The 26,282-nt window shown below is 40.0% G+C and overlaps 1 protein-coding gene across 1 annotated transcript; it reads left to right on the top strand.

The window, feature by feature from the left end:
- The first annotated feature begins 10,717 nt into the window (after nucleotides 1-10,717).
- Nucleotides 10,718-18,969, top strand: IL6 (interleukin 6). Its single transcript, XM_075828262.1, has 5 exons — nucleotides 10,718-10,730; nucleotides 11,836-12,002; nucleotides 16,012-16,128; nucleotides 16,808-16,951; nucleotides 18,790-18,969. Exons 1-5 carry the CDS (start codon nucleotides 10,718-10,720, stop codon nucleotides 18,967-18,969), a joined length of 621 nt encoding a protein of 206 aa, XP_075684377.1.
- The last annotated feature ends 7,313 nt before the right edge of the window (nucleotides 18,970-26,282 follow it).

Genomic DNA, 26,282 nt, shown 5'->3' with positions numbered 1-26,282 from the left:
TCCTATCATGTGTGATACTGTCTGCTGGGCCACTGTATCTAATCCTATCATGTGTGATACTGTCTGCTGAGCCACTGTATCTAATCCTATCATGTGTGATACTGTCTGCTCAGCAACTGTATCTAATCCTATCATGTGTGATACTGTCTGCTGATCCGCTGTATCTAATCCTATCATGTGTGATACTGTCTGCTGAGCCACTGTATCTAATCCTATCCATAGTTTATAGGGTCGTAGTGCTATAGATATGCTATGCTGTCTCACATACACACTTTTTTTTGGGCGGACACATATGTATTGGGGCTATTTCCCTGACATTTTAAGCCCTGAGGGTATGTTCACACGGCAGCGTCTGTTACGGCTGAAATTACGGTGCTGTTTACAGGAGAAAACAGCACCGTAATTTCAGCCGTAATGGCATGTGCAGGCGTCTTTCGCTGCGTCCATTACGGACGTAATTGGAGCTGTTTTTCTATGGAGTCCATGGAAAATGGCTCCATTTACGTCTGAAGAAGTGTCAGGCACTTCTTTGACGCGGGCATCTTTTTTACGCGCCGCCTTTTGACAGCGGCGCGTAAAAAAAATGAACGTCGGCACAGAACATCGTAAGACCCATTCAAATGAATGGGCAGATGTTTGCCAACGCTTTTGAGCCGCATTTTCGGACGTAATTCAATGCTAAAACGCCCGAATTACGTCCGTAAATAGGGTGTGTGAACCCAGCCTTAGTGACGCCCCCGGCTGCTAGTGCTGCATTGTTGGGTCACTTAGGAGACCCAGCGATGCAGCTGAAAGCTGCGGACCGTCGGCCATGAGAAGTTTGCGCGGGGGGGGGGGGGGGGCCCAGTAAGAATTTTTGCATCGGGGCCCATGAGCCTTTAGCTACGCCCCTGGTGCAAGGGTTCCGTCATTTTGACGGAAGCAATACCGTAGTTGACGGAATCCCCTTGGCAACGGATCCATCACCATTGAAATCAATGGTGATGCAAACAGAAAACAATGGTTTCCGTTTGGACTCTGTTTATGGGTGCTTTGTTCATGAATGGAGCCCTCACTGAGATGTGAACTAATCCTAATGTATGCTTTTTTATTTGCATTGCTTTACTTTTTTTAATTTGATTCTGGTTAGACCATGTTCACACAGGGCGGATACACCTAGTATAATGTACACAGCGTATCTGCCCAGGCATACACAGGGAATTTCAGCAGTAATGTCATACAAGAAGGCCTGGCTGCAGGATGTCAGATGGTTTTTTTTCTTTTCGTTTTTTTTATTTAAAAAAAATCTTACCAGGAGGCATTCTGTTTGAAAAACTGCACCACTATTTGGTGTGGTTTTTGTCGGAATTCCCTGTAGCATGCAGGCTGGATACACTGTGTCCAAACTACCGTTGACCTTCCGTTAAGGGGTTCCAACGTAGGTTTCTGTCGGGTTAACCACTCAACGGAAAGGCAACCTCCGCTTCAGTTTTCCTCACCATTGAACTCAATGATGACGGAAACCTAGCTTTCCATCTGTCAACGTTGTGGAAGGGTTCCGTCATTTTAACGGAATCAATAGCACAGTCAACTGCGCTATTAATTCCGTCAAAGACGGCGGAACCCTATCACAACGGTGACAGACGGAAACCATTTTTAACTAGGTTACCGTCACCTTATCCGGCCCTTATCCGCAGCGTATGTGTCCTGTGTGAACATACGTTTTTTGTGGATTTTATGCAGTGTGTGGATGAGATTTGTTTAAATCTCATCCACTCTGCTTCTACTGTACGCTGCAGATTTTCCACTATGAAATACGTTACATCTGAACATATCTAGTGGTGGATCATAAATTGTGTGTGCAGGACAATGTTAGTTGAGTAATAAACTGACCTTTCAAATGCAATTTATTACAGGTCCAGACAATCCCAATCTATGGGACAAAGGCGCATCCGGGTACAGTGACCCTAGTGGTCGTGAAAACAGCTGGTTGCAAATATGCAAGGCCCTGTACCCGGCCTGGAATCGGCTCTATGCCTCAGAACAAAGGCGTAATGGTGAGTATGTTTTTTTTTATTTTAATTTTAACTCTTTATCGACAGGTTTCTTTTGTTTTTAAAAGATTTTAAAAACTAACTTAAGTTTTGTATTTTCAGAGGAAGATGTGAAAAAAATGTGGAAGAGCGTGCGGGAGCGCTTCATGAAGGCAGTGCGGAAGGCCGAGAGGAGTGGGGGCTCTCCGTCTAAAAGAGGCAAGGTCCCTCACCATGACGAGCTGCTGTTCATCTTACCTAGCAGGGGACAACGGCCGTTAGTATTGATGCCTATGTTTGAATTTTCAAAATGAGTTTTACTATGTAGTTAACCCCTTCAGGACGCAGCCTGTTTTGGCCTTGTGGCACAGCCGATTTTTTCAAATCTGACGTGTTACTTTATGTGGTAATAACTTGGGAATGCTTTTACCTATCCAAGCGATTCCGGGATTGTTTTCTCGTGACATATTGTACTTTATAATAGTGGAAAAATTTGGTCGATAAATTCAATATTTATTAGTGAAAAACACCAAAATTTTGAGAAAATTTGCAAAAATTTGCCTTTTTCTAAGTTTAAATGTATCTGCTTATAAAACAGATAGAAATACCACACAAAATAGACACTAGTTACCATTTCCCATATATGTACTTTATGTTTGCATCGTTTTTTTGAACGTCCTTTTATTTTTCTAGGACCTTACAAGGCTTAAACTTGAGCAGCAATTTCTCACATTTTCAAGAAAATTTCAAAAGGCTATTTTTACAGGGACCAGTTCAGTTCTGAAGTGGTTTTGAGAGCCTTATATATTAGAATACCCCCAATAAATCACCCCATTTTAAAAACTACACCCCTCAAAGTATTCAAAACAGCATTCAGAAAGTTTCTTAACCCTTTAGGCGTTTCACAGGAAATAAAGCAAAGTAGAGGGGAAATTTAAACATTTCTTTTTTTTTTCACGAAATTCATTTGTAATAAAAAAAAATCTGTAACACAGAAGGTTTTACCAGAGAAACACAACTGAATATTTATTGCCCAGGTTCTGCAGTTTTTAGAAATATCCCACATGTGGCCCTAGTGCCCTAATGGACCGAAACACCGGCCTCAGAAGCAAATGAGAACCTAGTGGATTTTGGGGTCTGCTTTTTTTAGATTATATTTTAGGCACCATGTCAGGTTTGAAGAGGTCTTGTGGTGCCAAGACAGTGGAAACTCCCCAAAAGTGACCGCATTTTTGAAACTACACCCCTCAAGGAATTTATCTAGGGGTATAGTTAGCATTTTGACACCACAGGTATTTTGCTATATTTATTGGAGTAAGAGTATGTTCAGACGAATGTATAATACGTCCGTGCAACGCGCGTGATTTTCACGCGCCTCGCACGGACCTATGTTAGTCAATGGGGCCGTTCAGACAGTCTGTGATTTTCACGCAGCGTGTGTCCGCTGCGTAAAACTCACGACATGTCCTATATTTGTGCGTTTTTCGAGCATCACGCACCCATTGAAGTCAAAGGGTGCGTGAAAATCACACGCAGCACACGGAAGCACTTCCATGTGACGCACGTGATTCGCGCAACAGCAGTAAAAACTATGAATGAAAACAGAAAAGCACCACATGCTTTTCTGTTTACAAACATAAAAACAGAGTGTCATAATGATGGCGGCTGCGCGAAAGTCACGCAGCCATGCATCATATGCTGATGACACACAAAGCTTTTATGGAGCTTTTGCGTGCGCAAAACGCAGCGTTTTTTACGCGTGCAAAACGCACACGCTCGTGTGAATCCGGCCTTAGTCTGTGAAAATGAAAATCTACTTTTTTTCTGAAAAAACTGCAATTTGTAATATTTAAAAGGAATAAAGAAGAAAATGCACCTCAATATTTGTAAAGCATCTTCTCCCGATTACGGAAATACCCCATATGTGGTCATAAACTACTGTTTGGACCCACATCAGGGCTCAGAAGGATCACAACAGAAACAAACGGAAACCATGGGCACCGGATCCGTCAACACTGAAATCAATGGTGATGGAAACGGAAACCTCTGGTTTGTGTTTGTTTCAGTCAGGGCTCTGTTTTGACGGACTGCATCAAAACTGAGCCCTGGCGCAGATGTGAACAAAGCCTTAAAGGGATACATAGCCCATTAGCGTAAATCCACTCTATTTAGGTACATTTCCGCAACCACATATCTGTGGTCAGAATTGTACGGAAAAGACTTGGCTTGACCATGACACTATACTTTATATGGCTGCAGTAATGGACCCGTTTAAAGAAGGACTAATCCCTAGTTTAATTTGTAATCTGTAGTGAACAGCTAAGTGACTATTTGTTCATAACATCTCAGATTACAAATTAAAAATTAAAGTGAAGCTAAACATTTAATAAACTTATGACATGTCATAGTCTCATTTCTAAAGTTTGGATTGGTGGGGGACTGCTGAGATCAGCCACGGAAAGTCTGCTACTTTCAACAGAATTGCTGAACAAATTCTGTTACGTGTGGACAAGCCCTTACACATTCAAACTAGAAAAAAACACAACACATATATTGCAACAGAAATATAATTTTAAAGCATAGAATGTCTTCCAAAGTAAAGCCCAAAAAACAAACTACATCTTTAAAGGACAGGTGCCACGAAAAAAAAAAAATTAATATCAATTTGCTTTTAGTATGTTATTAAAATAAATTTTATTTATTTGTGTGTTTGTGTTTTACTTTTTTATTTTTTCTAACTTTTACTTCACTATGGGGGCTGCCATTTTTTTTTTCATCTCTGTATGTGTCGATTAACAACACATACAGAGACGGAATACGGCACATACATCCCCATAGAGAATGCGAACGGGAGCCGTTCCATTCACTATGGTGTACACCGTCTGTGTGGGAACGGCGCATGCGCCGCTCCCACACAGTCCAAAAGGAAGGTCTTCGGCCGAGCGACATCCGGCGCCAATTTTCTTGTGGACCGGAAAGCCGCGGCCGGACAGTAAGATGACTACTTCCGGTCGCGGCTTCTGGACATGTGTTCAGAAGCAAGGACTAGGAGCAGAGGGAGCGGACGGAGCGGAGGGAGCGGCGGCGGCAGGAGCAGGTAAGTTATGTTTGTGTATGTTCGTGTTTTACTGTGTGATTACCACTGTATGTAAGCCTACTACACTGTGCATTCGCTCAAAAAATGGCGGCGCACACAGTGTAGGAGGTTTGAAGATTCAACCCCCTCCTTTCTCCTGGCACTAGCCAGGAGAAAGGAGGGGGATTAATTGAGCACACTAGAGCGAGTGTGTCTTCTCCAATTTTGCAGCATAAAGCAATGAGGTTGCTTTACCACATGCCAATGCTGCAATTTTGGGAATTGCTCCCTCTAGTGACCAGCACATGGAAATATTATAAATTAGAATCTAATTTATAATATTTCCTGACTTGTGAAAAAATGTAAAAAATTAGAACAATGTCTAACCATCTCTTCACTGAGGCATGCAAATTGCCGAAGCACGGCACCTTTGGGAATCATGAAGTAGTCCGCAAAGGCATCTCTCACCTGTACAGCACAGTTGGATCCACGGCCAAAAAACCAATTGCCAGGTAGGTCACTAAAAGCTGCCTGTTGCTCCACACCCATGTCCAAACTGTCATAGTCGCGAACATAGTTGTGGAGCACACAGGCAGCTTTAATGACCATGTCAACTGTGCCTGGATCCAACTGCATTGTACAGGTGAAGACCCTCCACTTACTACTCATGATCCCAAAGGTGCACTCCACAAAGCGTCGTGCCCCTCCGTGGGTATGGGCGCAGCAGGTGGATCATCAGCGGAAAAACCTCATCCCCCACCATGACGAAAGGGAATGGATGCATGCTACCCGGAAGAGGTCTTGGAGGGGGCAGAGTCACCTGATCTACCAGCACTTGCTGGCCGAATGTTGATGTCAGTAGCGCACGGGAGTCCCCAGTATTGCCATAGGTGCCGACTTCGATAGCAACAAACTTATACGAGGCATCAGTCACCGCCATCAGGACCACAGAAAAGTACTTCTTGTAATTGAAGTAATGTGATCCTGAGTGCGGTAGCTGCTGCACACGTATGTGCTTCCCGTCGACGGCGCCTATGCAGTTTGGGAAATTGGCCACAGACTGAAAGCCTGCTGCTGTCTGCAACTAAGTCTCCTGGGTCGGACTGGGCATCGAAATGTGGCATGTACTCCTCACAATTCCGGAGATGGTAGATTTACCAACCCGGAATTGGAGATGCAGAGACGCTTAACTCTCCCCAGTTGCCAAAAATCTGAAAGAGATAGAGAAAAAACTAAAAATTAGTACAAGGAGCAATCACATATATACATGACTATCTTGACCATACCCACTAATATTTATCATAGAAATTTAGCAGATGATCAAGAAGGCAAAACACACCCAAAAGGCATGTAAAAAAAAACTCACTGCAACATGATTAGCAGCCTCTCCGTAGGACTGATCGCCCTCCCCATGGTGGTGTCCTGATGCATCAGATGGCTTGCCAGGATCCCATCCAGTCAATCAAAGGCGCTGACAGTCATTCTTCAGAAATCCCTAAACTTCTCAGGATAACTGTAAAGAAACATCAAAATGGATTAGGCCCTTTTGAGTTTATTAGTTACATTTTTGTTTTTCATTCGCCGCCATCAAACAGCCATAACAGCTCCCCCTGTAGATAGTGTCACAACCCATTTGTAGATAGCGCCCCCACCTCTCCCTTGTAGATAGCACCATACAGCACCACTGTAGATAGCGCTATATAGCCACACCCCCAAATAAAACAAAAAAAAGTTATACTCACATAGGCGATGAAATGAGCTGACCCACAAAATCAACGGGATCCTTGCATAGACCGGCGTGATGCAGTGACGTCATCATGCCAGCCTGCGCAGGGATCCTGTCTCTGCGCATGATAAAGAATGCATTACAAACATGGCCTCCAGCCTATGGCAGAGCAAGGAGATTCCTCCCTGTAATGCCATACTGTTCAATAGTATCTGCGTCCAAGGACGCAGATACTATTCAATGTAGTGTGGGCACCACTGTAACAGCCATATCAGCTGCTAACGGCGTCTCCGGGCATGGGTGGTGCTGTGCTGGTGTGATGTACAATTTTCCACCTGCAAAAAACTCCATGTGAACAGGGCCTTAGGCTTCCAATTGTATTCTACAACACTCTAAATGTGTAAATCACATAGAACTTATGCGTAAGATTCACCTTAGATGGCACTTGACACTGCCAAGATTTTCTCATTTTCATGCTGGTAATTCTAACTTCTGCTGGAGAGGTTGTGGACTTACTGGATCTGCCTTACATATGTGGTGGTCCTGCCCGACTGTAGCAATTCTTTGGAAGGAGGTCTTCCAAATGATTTCGAATCTTACTGGTATTCCTATTCAAGCTAAACCAGAAATGGCCATTTTAGACATAGGTTTGGAGGAGCTCCTTCTTTATTTATAGCATTGATCAATCACATTCTTATAGATACTAGAATGGCCATTGCCAAATCCTGGAAATCTCCCGTCTCTCCCTCCCTGTCAGATATTATTAGAAGGGTGAATAATAATAATAATTGTCATCACGAAACTCTACTTTCCCATTACATCACAGCACATAATCGTGTTTTAAAATCTAGGCACTCTTGGATGAGCTCAAAGTACTATTTGTAAAACGTATTTTGTTAATGCCATGATTGATCGTAGTTCTTTTTTTTATTTATGAGAGGCACAGTATGTATGTATTGTACATTTGTTGTATTTCAGTTTGTCTTCAATGGTCTCTAAATGTTTATAGACCGTGGTGCCACTAGTATACAACAGCTAGGGAGCTACATGCAAGGGACCCAAGAGCTACTTATGCCACCCGAGTCACTGGTTAGGAAACACCATTATACGCAATGCGATTTAAGGTAGTAAACAGATTCCTCATCTGGTAAGGCAATCTTTGTTTTTTTTTTTTACTAATTTAAATCATCTAAACCTCCCCTAAAATAACACATAAAAAATAGAACATTAAGAAAAAAAAAAACGAAAAAGAAAACAATGTGTTTTTTTTATGTTTTTAAATGTTTCTGTCCTAAGCCATGATGCTGCTGGGGGGCTTAGTGGATGTGTTTCCCTTTTGCTCAATGCTGACTAACTGTATCCTCATTCACAGGCTGGATACAATTTTCACATTCTTATCTTGTTTTATTATGTTACCCTATGTGGGAGAGCATTTACTGAAATAGTTCATACCGAAGTTTAAGCAATTTATGTAGAATAAGTGTAATATATCAAACCGGATTAGATATTACAACAGATGACGTGTGGAGGCAGAATTGTTCAACATCGTCATCTGCCAGCTCTCTAGAAATATATTTTATATATAGAGATAGATAGATAGATAGATAGATAGATAGATAGATAGATAGATAGATAGATAGATAGATAGATAGATAGATAGATAGATAGATAGATAGATAGATAGATAGATAGATAGATAGATAGATAGATAGATAGATAGATAGATAGATTTAAGATGGGTAGATAGATAATAGATAGATAGATAGATAGATAGATAGATAGATAGATAGATAGATAGATAGATAGATAGATAGATAGATAGATAGATAGATGATAGATAGATAGATAGATAGATAGATAGATAGATAGATAGATAGATAGATAGATAGATAGATAGATAGATAGATAGATAGATTTAAGATGGGTAGACAGATGATAGATAGATAGATAGATAGATAGATAGATAGATAGATAGATAGATAGATAGATAGATAGATAGATAGATAGATAGATAGATAGATAGATAGATAGATAGATAGATTTAAGATGGGTAGATAGATAATAGATACAAAGATAGATAGATAGATAGATAGATAGACAGATAGATAGATAGATAGATAGATAGATAGATAGATAGATAGATAGATAGATAGATAGATAGATAGATAGATAGATAGATAGATAGATAGATAGATAGATAGATAGATAGATTTAAGATGGGTAGATAGATGATAGATAGATAGATAGATAGATAGATAGATAGATAGATAGATAGATAGATAGATAGATAGATAGATAGATAGATAGATAGATAGATAGATAGATAGATAGACAGATAGATTTAAGATGGGTAGACAGATAGATAGATAGATAGATAGATAGATAGATAGATAGATAGATAGATAGATAGATAGATAGATAGATAGATAGATAGATTTAAGATGGGTAGATAGATAGATAGATAGATAGATAGATAGATAGATAGATAGATAGATAGATAGATAGATAGATAGATAGATAGATAGATAGATAGATAGATAGATAGATAGATAGATTTAAGATGGGTAGATAGATAATAGATACAAAGATAGATAGATAGATAGATAGATAGATAGATAGATAGATAGATAGATAGATAGATAGATAGATAGATAGATAGATAGATAGATAGATTTAAGATGGGTAGATAGATAATAGATACAAAGATAGATAGATAGATAGATAGATAGATAGATAGATAGATAGATAGATAGATAGATAGATAGATAGATAGATAGATAGATAGATAGATAGATAGATAGATAGATAGATACAAAGATAGATAGATAGATAGATAGATAGATAGATAGATAGATAGATAGATAGATAGATAGATAGATAGATAGATAGATAGATAGATAGATAGATAGATAGATAGATAGATAGATAGATAGATAGATAGATAACACAGCATTAAGTAGCATGGTGGCTCAGTTGCCTTGCAGCGTTGGGGCTCCCAGATTTAAATGGTACAAAGGGCATCATCTGTATGGAGTTTGTATATTCTCCCTGTGTTTGGCTAGGATTCCTCTGGGTATTCCGGTTTCCTCCCACAGCCCAAAAAATCATATTGGTATGTTAATTGACTTCTTATAAAATTAGCATACAGATAATTTAAATACAGGTAATTGGGGACAGGGACTGATATGAGTGATGACAATGTCTGTACAGTACTGCAGAATATGTTGCCGCTACTTAAGCAGCATAAATAAAATAAAAACAATTCTTTCTACACTCTTATCTAAAATAATGTAAGGCCGGTGGTGTACACTAGCATTTTCCTTCTTTTGATTGATCCTATTAATCTATTTGGGATACAAACAGTGATCACTGAAATTCCATTAAGACATCACTGTTATAGTGAACAAAGAAATAAATGAACAAAATACCAAAATACCCAGGTCACTAAATTTAAGATTCATTTTCTTTCTTTCTTTCTTTCTTTCTTTCTTTCTTTCTTTCTTTCTTTCTTTCTTTCTTTCTTTCTTTCTTTCTTTCTTTCTTTCTTTCTTTCTTTCTTTCTTTCTTTCTTTCTTTCTTTCTTTCTTTCTTTCTTTCTTTTTCTCTCTCTCTCTCTCTCTCTCTCTCTCTCTTTTTACTCTCTCTCTATATATATATATATATTACATGTAATTGGAATTATTTTAGATGGGAAAATTCTTATAAGAAACTATGCCTTTTTTTAATATATGCTTATTAAGCTTTATTACACAATACAAGAGGCTACACCCCCTCACATGGATTTTCCCCAATTATGAATAAATACAAGAAGAGAGACCATGGAGGTCATTCATTCAGAAGCAACTCTCTCTGGGGCTCATTCACTGAAGTGTGGATTAGAAGGAAAAGAAATCAACACGAGAAATGGATTGTACAAGTAAGTGAAACTTGTTGGACATCCTGAGACTATATGAGAACTATTGCAGGGAGCTCCGCTGCTTCTACATAGTCCATTACATAATAGGCACTGCTCAGAATTAACCCTGTATGTTCAGACTATTTAACATGACCATGCAATATTCTCCGTAGTAATTGCTTGCTTTAACATGACATAATTGTAAATTGCACTAAATGTAATATATCTATAAACTATCATTCAGTCCCTTTTTTATGAACAAATGTTGCTAAAGTAGATGTAGCAGTGCAGAATTTGCTAATTGTTTCTTATGCTCACGATGAGTACCCAAAAGATAAACTGCTATCAGCTACATATGTGTATATATATATATATATATATATATATATACATATATATTTTTATATATATATATATATATATATATATATATATAGATATATATAGATATATCTAGACATATATATATATATAGATATATAGATAGATAGATAGATAGATAGATAGATAGATAGACAGACAGACAGACAGACAGACAGACAGACAGACAGACAGACAGACAGACAGACAGACAGACAGATAGATAGATAGATAGATAGATAGATAGATAGATAGATAGATAGATAGATAGATAGATAGATAGATAAACTAAGATAGCATCATCGACCATTTTAAAGTGAAATGGGTAATTTAGCAACTTGGCACACATATAACATTAAGTTAAATATATCTATATATATATATATCTATATACTGTACAAAAATTCCTGAATTGTTTAGTGTTAGGTACTTAGGTACTAATCTTGGCTATGGCGTGTTGGTAAATTCGATTTCTTGTTCTGGTGAACTGGAGCGCCAAGTTATTGTTATGGTTTCTATTAAACCAGCAGCTAAAACTCATATTAACTTCTTCTACAGTTTGGGAAACAAAGGCAATGTTTTATGCATCTTCTAGCTTTCATTCGTGTAATATTTCCTCATGTCACATAGACCAGGAACCATAGTGTACATTGAATTCTGCTCAGGATGTGTAAACCTATCAGGTGTATGAAGGCCTTGTCAGTGACAAGGCATCTACTACTAAGCAGTGTTACATTACTTACTTTGACATCATTTCCTATTATAGGCTCTACATCATCTGCACGGCTCCTGTTTTGTTTGGCAATAACTGCAATATTACCAATTGTGTGGTCAGCGCCGACATCCCCTAACTATCCCTTGAGTCAAACTAAAGGAGGTCTCGAGAATGTGGCAAATGTCTTAGTAACGGAGGCAGGCAAGCTATGCACTGAGGTGAGTATCCCCAAAGTATATATCTCTGCTGCTAGAAAACGACACATACTGTTATCACAGTTTGATATCCATTTTATTTTATATTTATATTTATCTGTATAAAACTGGAGGCCTAGGGTGATACATATACAAAACAGAGCCATAACACGGTGGTGTAACTATAGCCGTAGCTATAGGGCCCAGAGCTTGAGGGGGCCTATTCAGGTGCAAGAACATTGTTCCTTTTTATGGTGGAGTTGGTGGCTTTCTACTATCTAGCACTACTATGCGGATTCCCTGATATATGGCGCTATTATCCCCACCATAAATTATTGCTACTTTTGCTGCTGTTTAATTTTCCTGTCATTCGGTGGTGGGGGACCACCTCAATTTACTATGGGGCCCTATGAATTCTAGTTAAGCCCCTGGCCATGCGTATAAGCCCTTAAAGAGCACTACTGTTTAGAAGTTTATGAAAGTATAGCTTATAATATGAAGAGCTTCTCATATCAATCACTGATATGTATCTAAATGTTTCTTAGCACTGGAGATATGTGAGATAAAGTATTGATGATGAGGCAGATATTTTTCTGGATTTCCTGTCAGTAACCCCCCCAGCCTGAAATTACTGGAAAAAGGGTACAATATTGAATTCAGCTGTTCAGCAAATCTATATAAAATAAACTTTAGGGTTTGCTGGACGTTTACCTTTAAAGCCTCCTTCACACACACTTTTTTTTTTTCACTTGTAAAAAAAAACACTAATTGTTGTTGGTGTTTTTTCTATTCATTAAATTTTTAATGTGTTACCTAGAGCATGCTTCATTTAAAAAACACAAAAAAAAACGACACTTAGGACATGTTCACACGGTTTATTTTCAGGCTGATTTTGGAGCGTAAGGGTATGTTCACACGGCCTATTTTCAGACATAATTTGTGCGTTTTACACCTCGAATTACGCATGAAAAAAGGCTCCATTACGCCTACAAACATCTGCCCATTGCTTTCAATGTGTTTTACGATGTTCTGTTCCCACAAAGTGTAATTTTACGCATTGCGATCGCGTAAAAAAAGTGCATGTCACTACTTGGGACGTTTTTGGAGCCGCTTTTCATTGACTATTGAAAAACAGCTCCAATAATGTCCATAAAATACGCCGCGAAAAACGCGAGTTGTTAAAAAACGTCTGAAAAACGTAATTTCAGACGTATTTTGCTACTGTGTGTGAACATACCCTAAAAGCCTCATTTTATGCTCCAAAATACAAAAAAGTCCTGCAAACAGTTTCCAATTGATTTTAATGGGAAATACATTATGCTGTTCACATGAGGTATATTTTTACACTGCTGAATAAACAAAAACGCCTTGTAAAAAAAATCCTCGTAAAAAGAAGTAGGATGTCACTTCTTGAGGCATTTTTGTGGCTGATTTCCCATTGACACTACAAAAAACACCTAAAAACTGGCTAAAAACACCCAAAACCTCAAAATTAGATACAAATGAAAACATGCGTAATTTTCCCTTGAAAACAGCCTCGTAATTTTCATCCACTTTTTGTACGTGCCACATACCCTTAGCCAGAAAACACACCAAAAGGCCAGATAAATCGCACAAACAAAAAAGCATTGTTTGTAGTGCATTTTATATTTCACTAGAGACTTTCAGCTAACATCTGGCCTTAGCGTTTTTGGCCCAAAAAAATGCCACAAATCCGCAGCGTTTCTGTTTTCCTGGTTTATATATTCCGGTTGCATTGCAGATGAAATGTAGTGAAAGTGGGAGTGAGACTGACTGCTCGGTTAAAAACTTTCCTTCATTCTGATTATTTTGACTAATGATACTCGTCCCTGTATAATTTCTCTGGTTTTCCCAGAACATCTTTGCCAGTAAACTGAGTATTCAAATGTGTCTAGGCCTTAGTTGTCATGGTCTCTGGGGTATTCAGGCAGCTAAGCACATCTCCTGTATCACTGTATGCCGAATGCTCTACAATTGTGTCATTTCTGCTCATTATGATGCATTCAGACACATTCCCCCGAAACACACGTTCCAGCACATTTTTCTGTCTTGTACTCATGTGCTTTATATGTCCCTGTTGTACATTTCTCTTCGAAAATTGTTGTTTTTTTTTTATACTGTATAAATAAAATTTAAGGTTTATGAGAATATAATTTTCTATAAAATGACAAGTGAACTTCTTATTAGAAAATGAAGTTAAATGACAGATTGTCTTTTATGGCCTTCAGATTGAACTCTATAGTACTGAATTGGGCCATTTATATAGATATAGTGGGCCCCATTTATCAAAACTAACAGATAAACCAATTAGAGTTCATCTTTCATGTCCTAAACTGCTCTAGAAAAATAAAAAGCTATGCTGTGATTGGTTGCTTTGGGCAACAAAGTCAGTTTTTTTTAGACAGTTTTGATTAATGAGGCCTAGTATTGTTACCTTTGATCTTCAGTGATGTCATCAAGTCTTTTTTTTCACGGGTTCGTCCTAAAATGTGCTCGCTAATGGAAATATATAGACACACACAGAATTAAATACAGGTGAATGAATCAGGGAATATTTGCCATGCCAATATTTTACCAACAGGTGATTTATTATTATGGAGCTCTATTTGCCTCATATAAATTAATTGAGGCTGAAATTCTGGAATATAGACCTGTGTTTTCTCCATCCCAATTTCTGGCACATTTCTAGGTAGAGTAAATTAAATATATAAAATGTTGTCTCGTGGTTAGCACTCTTTATCACTAGTCTTGAGTTTAAGTCCAACAAAGGCAACATCTGCATGGAGTTTGAACTTCGCTTACTTCTGTGGGTTTTACTCTGGGTACTCCAGGTTCCTTCTTAGGGCATGACCACACGTGGCGGATTTCGTCCGCAACTGTCCGCATCAATGCCGCACAGAATCTGCGTTGCAGATTCTGCTGCGGATCTGCACAAAATGTGCAGTAAATTGATGCGGACTAGCTGCTGCGGACTGCGGGAAAAGTGCTTCCCTTCTCCCTATCAGTGCAGGATAGAGAGAAGGGACAGCACTTTCCCTAGTGAAAGTAAACGAATTTCATACTTACCGGCCGTTGTCTTGGTGACGCGTCCCTCTTTCGGCATCCAGCCCGACCTCCCTGGATGACGCGCCAGTCCATGTGACCGCTGCAGCCTGTGCTTGGCCTGTGATTGGCTGCAGCCGTCACTTAGACTGAAACGTCATCCTGGGAGGCCGGACTGGAGACAGAAGCAGGGAGTTCTCGGTAAGTATGAACTTATATTTTTTTACAGGTTGCTGTATATTGTGATCGGTAGTCACTGTCCAGGGTGCAGAAACAGTTACTGCCGATCGCTTAACTCTTTCAGCACCCTGGACAGTGACTATTTACAGACGTCTCCTAGCAACGCTCCCGTCATTACGGGAGCCCCATTGACTTCCTCAGTCTGGCTGTAGACCTCGAAATACATAGGTCCAGCCAGAATGAAGAAATGTCATGGCAAAAAAGCAAGACGCATCCGCAGCACACATAACATGTGCATGACAGCTGCGGACTTCATTGCGGAACTTAGAATCTCCATTGAAGTCAATGGAGAAATTCCGCCATGAGTCCGCCACTGCTCCGCAACAGACAGAGCATGCTGCGGACACCAAATTCCGCTCCGCAGCCTATGCTCCGCAGCGGAATGTTACGCATCGTCTAAACGAACACTTCTAAATAGAAGTGGAAGTCAATGCAGAAACGGCTCCGCTGCGGATTAACGCTGCGGAGTGTCCGCAGCGGAATTTAAGTGAAATTCCGCCACGTGTGAACCCAGCCTTATAGAGGTTATAATTACGATTTATAATACAACCCCAATTTTTTATATGGGGATAATAAGATTCCTGAATAGGAAACTGCAGCTGATTTCCCAGTTTCGCTTACTAATGTGAGTGGATGTATTTTAATAATTGAAACTAAATATATAATTATAGTGAAATTACTTGATCCTAAAACATTTAAATATTAAATATAATTTGTGTTTTTCTTGTAGATCTGCAAAACTCCCAACCTGTGCAGTAGCAGTGTTGAACATTTGTTGAGAATGGACCTGAAACTCCCAGAAATTAATGATATTGAGTCTGGATGTCTGAGTACAAAATTCAATAAGGTACACAAATCATGATGTAATGTGTAGTATAATATAATACAAGCTTAAGTAAAGTCTTAATAACTCACCTGGGGATCTAATTTTCTCAAAATGACTAACAAATAAAGCAGTCATTCCAAAACACTTATTGTAAAAGGATCTTATTGTTTCCTGAGCGTCAGAAGAGGAAGGCCCCATAGCAAAAAACAAAATGGAGACCCTTTTCTGGCACTGGGTCATGCCATACAAGGGACATGAACACTTGGTGGTTGTTTGACTCCAACCCCCTTTCCATGACACTTGGGTGCTTCTCTACTCCCTCATTTATAATGCCTGGACAGGTTCTCACCCCCCCATTATCAAAGAGGTTGTGGCCAATTGGAATAGGACATCCTATATTGAGAAGTACTATAGAGGCACTTTTTTTAAATACTTTAAATTTAAATGTCTAAAGTAAAAAAAAAATAATCCCAGTCAACCCATATAAGAGCGACAATTAGAAAGGAAAATTCCGAATATGGATGTTATTTAATCTTTACAAAAATATCAAATAGCAAAAAAGTTGTCTAATGTATGCTTCAGCTGACAACATACCGGGCGGGTGGGTCTCAGATTGCCATCTAATGCCTAAGGGGAACAATACTGAATATTGCTATAAATATGCCCAATTATAATCTGTAACATATTAATTTCTCTTTAGGAAAAATGTCTGCCCAAAATACGCCGTGATCTTCTGAAGCTCCAGCCATATTTGGACTTTTTAAAGGAATCTATGCCAAAAAATAAAAACATCATTGAGTTTATGCAGGTCAAGACAATCTCTTTGGCAAACACTGTAAAACATGTAAGTTTCATTTGTTCTTTGAAATGTTCAAATTGTTCAACATTTTTATCAAATGTGTGCATTTCCCTCAGCACTAGTGTGCAGAATTTGTTTACATACCCGTCCATAGAACATATATACTGAAAATAATGTGTAAGGACTTATAAAGTGTTTTCTAGTGTCAAATAATGAAGTAAAACAGTGGAGGCAGAGGCATAGCTGGGAGGACTGGCAGGGCAGGCGCTCCGGGTGCTGGGTGCCAGGGGGGACGCCCAACAATATACTCTACCTCGGCCAGGGGATTTAGATACGGGGCTAGGGTAGTGAAATTCTCCTTTACCCTGAGTAAAGGAAAGCCTAGTTACCTAAGTCTAGTGAAGGAACGAAACTACGTCAGTAAGCAGAATTCACCTTTCCTTTTCTTGACAATCTGTAGTTACTGCCCATTCAGTATAATTAACTCTACATTCATCTTGTGAGTACTGTACTTTCCTGCTATATAAAAGATATTGTACTGTAATTACTGTAAAATGTGATATCCCTTATGTAAGTAATAGTTTCACTTAGTAAGATAGAGGACTAAAAGATACTCTATTTCTCTGTAATATGCAGCGGAGCGTAAAATTGGAAATTGTTACGTTTCGTTCGAGTAATAATGTACAATACTTTACAGGTACCATGTTTGGGATTTTACTACGGCACTGCAATTGTTAGCTATTCACTAATATACTGCGAATAATGGAGCAAGTTCTTTCTGTGCCCAAGGCGGGCAAGTCAGGATGGGCTCCCCCTACACCCTTAGTTAAGTTGCTCTCACCACTCACCATTCAATACCCATTCCTAGTGTTCTATAAAACATACTCTACTCCTTTGCAAATATGCATTTCTCAATGCGAGCCAACTGGTCACCCTACCATATACCAGTGGGCCAATTCCTCACCAATATACTCAAATTAAGCGTGCATCGGACCTCAGCACCTACAGCATTATCTGCAGCTCTCACAATATGTTCAATTGGTCAGCACAATTATTTTTAATTTAATACATTTCAGGCCCTTCCTTCCAATGGTGCCCTAGGCAGTTGCCTACACCTTGTTCCGCCACCGTCGGAGACTATTTTAAATTCCTAATAATTGCTTTGAATGAGCAGACTACAAAGAATGAGCTTCACTTTAAGGGTATGTTCACATGCTTAACAAAAGACGGCTGTAAAATACGGAGCTGTTTTCAAGGGAAAACAGCCTCTGATTTTCAGCCGTTTTTTATACATCAGGCGTTTTTTGATGCGTTTTTGAAGCTGTTTTTCTATTGAGACAATGAAAAACTGCTCCAAAAACGGCTCTAGAAGTGACATGCACTTTTTTTTTTTACGGAGAGTTTTTTTACGCAGCGCTTTTACAAACAGCGTGTAAAAAACGCCCCGTGGGAACGAAACGCAGTTTTTCCCATTGAAATCAATGGGTAGATGTTTGGAGGCGTTCAGCCCCCATATTTTCAGCCATTTTTTGGGGCGTTTACGGCCGTGTGAACATACCCTAAACGGTAGAGGTATTGGCCATTGCAACTATTGGCCATTGCAACTATTTAGGTCCTCATTTTTCTAGAACAGGTCAGTGAGAGCAGTGATCTTATTGGATGCTAAGAGTAGCACCAATACTTTCCTTTTGCTGTTACATAGAGCATTTCTAGTTTCAGCCAAAGTAAGATCTTGTCATGAAAGGGTTACTTTAAGATTAGCAAAAGGGTCTGCTTTTTGTCCAGAAACATCGCCTTTCGTCTTTGGGTTAAGTCTTGTATTGTATCTCAACCCCATGACTAAAAACAAACTTATGAATTTGTCACCTCATTATGTATTCTAGCATCAAGAAAATCCTAGTGAAGACAAAGAAGACACCACTACTGGCATTACAGTGGCTGATATGAGGTCTAAAGATCCCTGGAACCAGAATCTTACAAGCTATATTATTCTGCAATCCATCAAGGAGTATTTAGAGAAGACAGCTCGAGCATTACGTAACAGTGTAAAGGTCTCTAATTGAATACACTTATTCCGCATTACTACTGTGTAGTGAAGATTTGCTGTCCTATGATCACGGCATCCAGTGTGATCTATGTTACTAAATGTAAATTATTTTATTGAATATTTTTTTTATAAATTCTTTTATTTAAATATTTATTTTTATGTAATGTTAATAATTATGTTGAAATATTTAATTTATTTTACATTATAAGTTGTTTGTTATCTTATACAATATATTTTTCAACCTGTAAAGTTATTAGGGGAGAGTTATCAAAACTGGTGCAAAGGAGAAGTGGAGTAGTTGCCCATGGCAATCATTCAGGTTGCGGTTTTCATTTTCAAAAGGGCCTTTAAAAAATTAGAGGTGGAATCTGATTGGTTGCCATGGGCTTTGCCTTAGCGCCAGTTTTTATTCATTTCCTAGAGTGTCCACACGTTTTACCTGATCAGGTTATGTCTCTAGTATGTGCAATATACTACTACGGCTATGTCCACATTGCTTTTGCAGTGCACGTTCGGCATATATCTGGAAAATGTGCTCAATGTAAACGCTGAACGTATCCATAGATGCCGAACATAGCCACAACAAAACATATAGACTGTGGTATATTTTATTTAAAATAGGAGTCAATGGGCGACATATGGGATACAGTTGCATACATCCAAGTCATATGTTAGGCCTACGTTTCCCGGTATGTACACCGATTTTACACTGGAAACACAGTGTGAACAAGAGCCTTAGTACCATGTAGTACTGTAGTGTGACATCACACAAAAAGTATTTTCAATGAAAATAACATCAGTATTGTGCAATTGTATTGGTTGCAGGCTAGTAATTTAATAAGTTTATATTTTTGTGTTATTTATTCTTGTCTTTATTTAATTTTTGTCAAATAAATTATTTTTAATTAAAAAAACTTTTATCAGATCTATTCTTTAAATAACTTTTTATTATAAAATTAAACATGTTGTAAATGTAGCAACACCTCTACAATGATGCATTCCCTTTCAGTAGTATTAAAGACACAGCTTTCAGGTTCCCCTTAAATTTAGCACATAGTTAGTACATCGTCTTTAAAGTATGCGTGCTTTCAAGTACAGTAAATGTAATAAGGCTACCCTATGAACTGAAACAACGCACAATGTATTACTTATGCACATCTAATGGGTGCTAATCGATAGATGATAGTATGTGAACATCCGTACATCACATCCGTCTGGGACTGGTGCTGAAGCCCCTTGGTTCTAGTAATCAGTGGGGGTCTCATTGGTCGGATCAGTAAATTATAGGATATCCTAGTGATCCTATGATGGCAAGTTTTAGAGATATGCCATCACTTGCAATGGCACCCTATCAGCCAATACACCATAAGGCCAGTTTCACATAAGCGTACTACAACTGCGTGCAGAAGCCATATATTTAGAGCCAAGGACAGGGTCAGCTCTTCCCTAGGAAAGACTTTCCTGATCTCACAGAATGAGATCCGATCCTGTCCATGGCACTTAAAAAACAGCTTCTACACTGAGCCATATGCTCATGAGATGATGGACTTAGGTTGGCTTTATATTAGTTAAGGCCTGTAGTGCAGCCAACATCACAATTCATCCCAATGGTAGAGGTCAGGACTGTGAGCAGGCCAGACATTCTTCCTCCCCAAATGTTTTATTTTTTTTAAAGGCACTTTCTGATCAGGCAAATTATCATGCTGAAACGGGAAATGGACATGCTTCAAACCATTGCGACAAAGCGGTTAGCTTACAAGTCTGTATAATAAGATTGTATGCTGTGGTATTGAGATGTCTCTTCAGTACGCCTCACGGGGCCATCAGACCATTATTATCCTCCATCAAATAGGAACAAATTCAGACTGCTGTATGGTGATATGCAGTTCATCACGGCAGAGAACATATTTCTACTACATACTGGATGACCAGATACTTGGCATTACACAAGATCATCAAAGGTTTTTTTTAGGCAGTTGCTCAACCAAAGAAATGTAATGTGAAAGACTCCTGGAAAATATTTACTGTCCTGGTATTGCTTCAATGGGAAGTTTGGAATTTGGCAAACAGTTTTTGGAAAGGATGAATCCAATTACAGTGCCATGCTGAAAATCACTGAGCTCTTCAGTACAACCCATTCTATTACTAATGTTTGTTAATGGAGATTGCATAGATGTATGCTCCCAATGACACAGAAGGGGGTCCACTTATTAATTGTAATCAATGCATTACCATTTAAAGATAAGGGTAGAGAAGAGGACATTGCAACCCAGGATTGGTACCTGGAACTGTAATCCTCTGCGTCAGTGAACTTTCTCTTGTGCAGAGTCCAGAATAATGTTCGGTCTGCAGTTTGCATATAATATAATCCCTTACAATAAATAGAGAAGAAAGACTGACGTCTCATTTTCAGTGCTGTGAACAAGCCCAAAATGTGTGGCAATGTAAGAGAATATGCCTTATACACATCCATCCTTGGCCTGTAATCTGTGACTTCACAACTGTTGTGAAACAAGCGACTGCCCAGGATTGCTGGGACCGTCACAACAGCTTTAAAGCCACAGATTGGCAATACTGAATTAAATGTATGAACAGCATTAAGTGATCATCACTGGTAACTCCTAAAGTAAACTACCCTGAGCTAAGCCTGCTGAGTAATGTAGTTACTGCATACAGACAATTACAACTGCTCCTTTCATAGAAACCAGAGTGTGACGATTATGGGCAGTCCCACACATAAAGAAAAATAAAACTTTAGGAATTATGATGTAGATCCTAGACCAGAGTTCTCAAAGACACGGCCCGTATGTGGCCCCTGAAGCGGTCATCTGCAGCCTGCTAACAGCAGGCAAGCAGAGAGCAAGTAAAAGGAGTGCCGCAAACACCTCACCCTGTGAACAGCAATACACCCCCCTCTCTATACATAGCTTCATTGGGGCTACTCTAGGAGTGGATTCTCCAGCCAGAGCGCTCTGGTCAGGGATTCCACTAATAGACGAGGCCTCTGACATAACTGTCCATATATGGATGGTGACTCCATCTGGACCGGAATGCCCACCAGCGCGTTGCCGACACACTGGTCGGGGATTCTGCTGATAGATAAGGCCTCCGACGTAACTCTCCATATATGGACAGTGACGTCAGTAACTCCTCCTGGAGCCGAATGCCCAGCCAGCGCGTTGCCGACGGACTGATCGGTTATTCTGCTGATAGACGAGGCCTGATGTAAGTGTAACAATCACACGCCTCTGATCACACGGTTAACAAAATACGGCTGAAAATACGGAGCGGTTTTCAAGGGAAAAGAGCTCCTGATTTTCAGCCGTTTTTAATCAAACTAGCGTTTTTTACGGCCGTTTTTGGAGCTGTTTTTCTATAGTCAATGAAAAACGGCTCCAATAAAATGAGACGTCCCGTCAGAACAGAACTTTAATGGGCAGATGTTTGTAGGCGTTCTCCTTCCTATTTTTCAGCAGTTTTTCGGGACGTTTATGACCCGAAAAACGGCTGAAAATAGCCCGTGTGAATATACCCTGACTGTCCATATATGGACAGTAACGTCAGTGGCTCCTCCTGGACCAGAATGCATTGCCAACGCATATATGGACAGTGACGTCAGGGGCTCCTCCAGGAGAGGAATCCACGGCCAAAGCGCCGGCAACTCTTTGGCTGGGGATTCCACTCAAGAAAGCCCCAATGGCGCTATCTATAGGGGGATATATATGGCACTATCTACAAAGGCAGGGGTGGGACGCGACCGGTTCAAATGAACCGGTTGTTAAAGTTACAGCTGGTTCGCAGAACCGGGGTGAAGAGGGAATCCTCGCCATTCGGTGCTTTAGCGATGATGCAGTCGGCGCGCCGTCATCGCGCCACTGCGTTGTTCCGCTGGAGGACAGCGCGGGAACAGGACAGGTAAGCATACGTTTCTTTTTTTCCCTTTTACTGTGGGCAGTGTTGGGGGCCTTATTTATTTGGGACACTAAACTACAGGGGAGGACTATATAGGGGGCACTAACTACAGGGGAGGACTATATAGGGGGCACTAACCACAGGGAAAGACTATATAGGGGGCACTAACTACAGGGGTCTACAGTGAAGGAAATAAGTATTTGATCCCTTGCTGATTTTGTAAGTTTGCCCACTGTCAAAGACATGAACAGTCTAGAATTTTTAGGCTAGGTTAATTTTACCAGTGAGAGATAGATTATATAAAAAAAAACCACATTGTCAAAATTATATATATTTATTTGCATTGTGCACAGAGAAATAAGTATTTGATCCCTTTGGCAAACAAGACTTAATACTTGGTGGCAAAACCCTTGTTGGCACGCACAGCAGTCAGACATTTTTAGTAGTTGATGATGAGGTTTGCACACGTTAGATGGAATTTTGGCCCACTCCTCTTTGCAACTCGGATCTTCAGCTCCCTCCATAAGGTTTCGATGGGATTAAGGTCTGGAGACTGGCTAGGCCACTCCATGACCTTAATGTGCTTCTTTTTGAGCCACTCCTTTGATGCCTTGGCTGTATGTTTCGGGTAATTGTCGTGCTGGAAGACCCAGCCACGAGCCATTTTTAATGTCCTGGTGGAGGGAAGGAGGTTGTCATTCAGGATTTGACGGTACATGGCTCCATCCATTCTCCCATTGATGCGGTGAAGTAGTCCTGTGCCCTTAGCAGAGAAACACCCCCAAAACATAATGTTTCCACCTCCATGCTTGACAGTGGGTACGGTGTTCTTTGGGTCATAGGCAGCATTTCTCTTCCTCCAAAAACGCCGAGTTGAGTTAATGCCAAAGAGCTCAATTTTAGTCTCATCTGACCACAGCACCTACTCCCAATCACTCTCAGAATCATCCAGATGTTCATTTGCAAACTTCAGACGGGCCTGTACATGTGCCTTCTTGAGCAGGGGGACCTTGCGGGCACTGCAGGATTTTAATCCATTACGGCGTAATGTGTTACCAATGGTTTTCTTGGTGACTGTGGTCCCAGCTGCCTTGAGATCATTAACAAGTTCCCCCCATGTAGTTTTCGGCTGAGCTCTCACCTTCCTCAGGATCAAGGATACCCCACGAGGTGAGATTTTGCATGGAGCCCCAGATCGATGTCGATTGACAGTCATTTTGTATGTCTTCCATTTTCTTACTATTGCACCAACAGTTGTCTCCTTCTCACCCAGCGTCTTACTTATGCTTTTGTAGCCCATTCCAGCCTTGTGCAGGTCTATTATCTTGTCCCTGACATCCTTAGAAAGCTCTTTGGTCTTGCCCATGTTGTAGAGGTTAGAGTCAGACTGATTAATTGAGTCTGTGGACAGGAGTCTTTTATACAGGTGACCATGTAAGACAGCTGTCTTTAATGCAGGCACCAAGTTGATTTGGAGCGTGTAACTGGTCTGGAGGAGGCTGAACTCTTAGGCTATGTTCAGACGGAGTATTTTGGGGGAGGAATATCTGCCTCAAAATTCCGTTTGGAACTTTGAGGCAGATATTCCTCTCCCTGCACGCCGATTTTCACGGCAATTATCGCGCCATTTTTCGTCCGCGGCCATTGAGCGCCGCGGGCATAAAACAGCGAGAAATACGCTTTCTCCTGCCTCCCATTGAAGTCAATGGGAGGTCGGAGGCAGAAGCGCCCGAAGATAGGGCATGTCGCTTCTTTTTCCCGCGAGGCAGTTTTACTGCTCGCGGGAAAAAGACGCGGACGCCTCCCATTGAAATCAATGGGAGGCGTTCTCGGGCCGTTTCTGCTGAGTTTTGCGACGCGGTTTCCGCGTCAAAAAACTCGGCCAAATACCCCGTGTGAACATAGCCTTAATGGTTGGTAGGGGATCAAATACTTATTTCTCTGTGCACAATGCAAATAAATATATATAATTTTGACAATGTGATTTTCTTTTTATATAATCTATCGCTCACTGGTAAAATTAACCTAGCCTAAAAATTCTATACTGTTCATGACTTTGACAGTGGGCAAACTTACAAAATCAGCAAGGGATCAAATACTTATTTCCTCCACTGTATATAGGGGCCCCTATCTACAGAATATACAGGGGCCTCAATCTACAGGGAATGCTACAGGGGGCCCTATCTACATGGAATGCTACTGGGGGCCCTATAAACAGGGAAAGCTACAGGGGGGCCCTATCTACAGAGGGCTCTAAGGGGAGCACTATCTACAGAGTGCTCTATATTCAGGGGGCACTGTATGTGTGGTACATTACTTTACAGTGTTCAACACAATTTTATTTATGGGCGCAGCGTATGTACTATTATTTTCAGGGGCACAGTGTATGGTACTATTATATTTAGGAGCAGAGTGTATGGTACGATTATATTCAGGGGCCACGTGTATGGTACTATTATATTTAGGAGGGCACAGTGTATGATACTGTTATATTTAGGAGAATACAGTGTGGCACCATGAGAATTTTCCCTTTGTTTATAGGTTTGGAAATGTTAGAAAAGTTAGGAGCCGAAGACATCTGAGCGGCAAACTCTACAGAAATGGGTCGTGGCCAGGAGGCTTCATCATAGAGGTCTGGACCAGATGGAAAAGAGAAAAAGAACTCCAATCTGAGAAGTCGTCACCAGTGAGTCACTAAATTCAAATGTTAATTCTGTGACTGATCAGTACTGTAGTCACTGTATGATCTGCAGCAAGATGATGGGTGTATCATTCTTTTTTTTGTGAAACAGCAACTCCCAGCATATCCTTACCCTCGTTCTGGCTATACTGGGAGCTCAGAGATACAGCCAATTTCTATTTTTTAAATTTTTGGATTTTCCATCACCACATTCCGTGAGCCATTATTTTTCCATCAACATAGTTGTACGCAGGCTTGTTTCTTGAAATACCACCAAAGTTCTTGTTTTTACATCATTCACTGTGTGGTACAAATGACATGTTAACTTCATTCTGCAGGTCAATATAATTACAGGGATACCAAATTTAGAGTTAAATTTTCACAAAGGAAAAACACTTTAAAAAAAATATATATATATAATAATTTGTGTCACCATATTCTGAGACCCATACATTTATTTATTTTTATCCTTCCATCGATGGAGCGATGTGAAGCCTTGTTTTTTTTGGGGGTTTTTTTGCGGGCGAGTCGTACATGTTCTGCAGCTGCCGCTAGATTCACACGTCAGTCTCATAGACCACTCTCACACGGCAGTATGTTGCTGTAATATTTGGAAGTCAAAACAGAGTGGATCCAAACACGGAAGAGGTGCAACTCTTTCCATTATAGTTTTTCTTACAAAGACCAATACAAAATACCGTCAGTCTTAATTCTTTTTCTTTCTGCTTCTATCACTA

Source organism: Rhinoderma darwinii, chromosome 5, assembly GCF_050947455.1.
Source record: "Rhinoderma darwinii isolate aRhiDar2 chromosome 5, aRhiDar2.hap1, whole genome shotgun sequence".
Classification (NCBI taxonomy): domain Eukaryota; kingdom Metazoa; phylum Chordata; class Amphibia; order Anura; family Rhinodermatidae; genus Rhinoderma; species Rhinoderma darwinii.
Note: the sequence above shows the minus strand (reverse complement) of the source record. Positions and strands in the feature narration are given on the sequence as shown.

What these genes read in the sequence shown, in the direction of transcription:
- IL6 (XM_075828262.1), top strand. An exon ending in TGAGTACAAAATTCAATAAG is followed by an intron (nt 16,129 to 16,807) that starts GTACACAAATCA and finishes ATTTCTCTTTAG; the next exon opens with GAAAAATGTCTGCCCAAAAT. An exon ending in TGGCAAACACTGTAAAACAT is followed by an intron (nt 16,952 to 18,789) that starts GTAAGTTTCATT and finishes TATGTATTCTAG; the next exon opens with CATCAAGAAAATCCTAGTGA.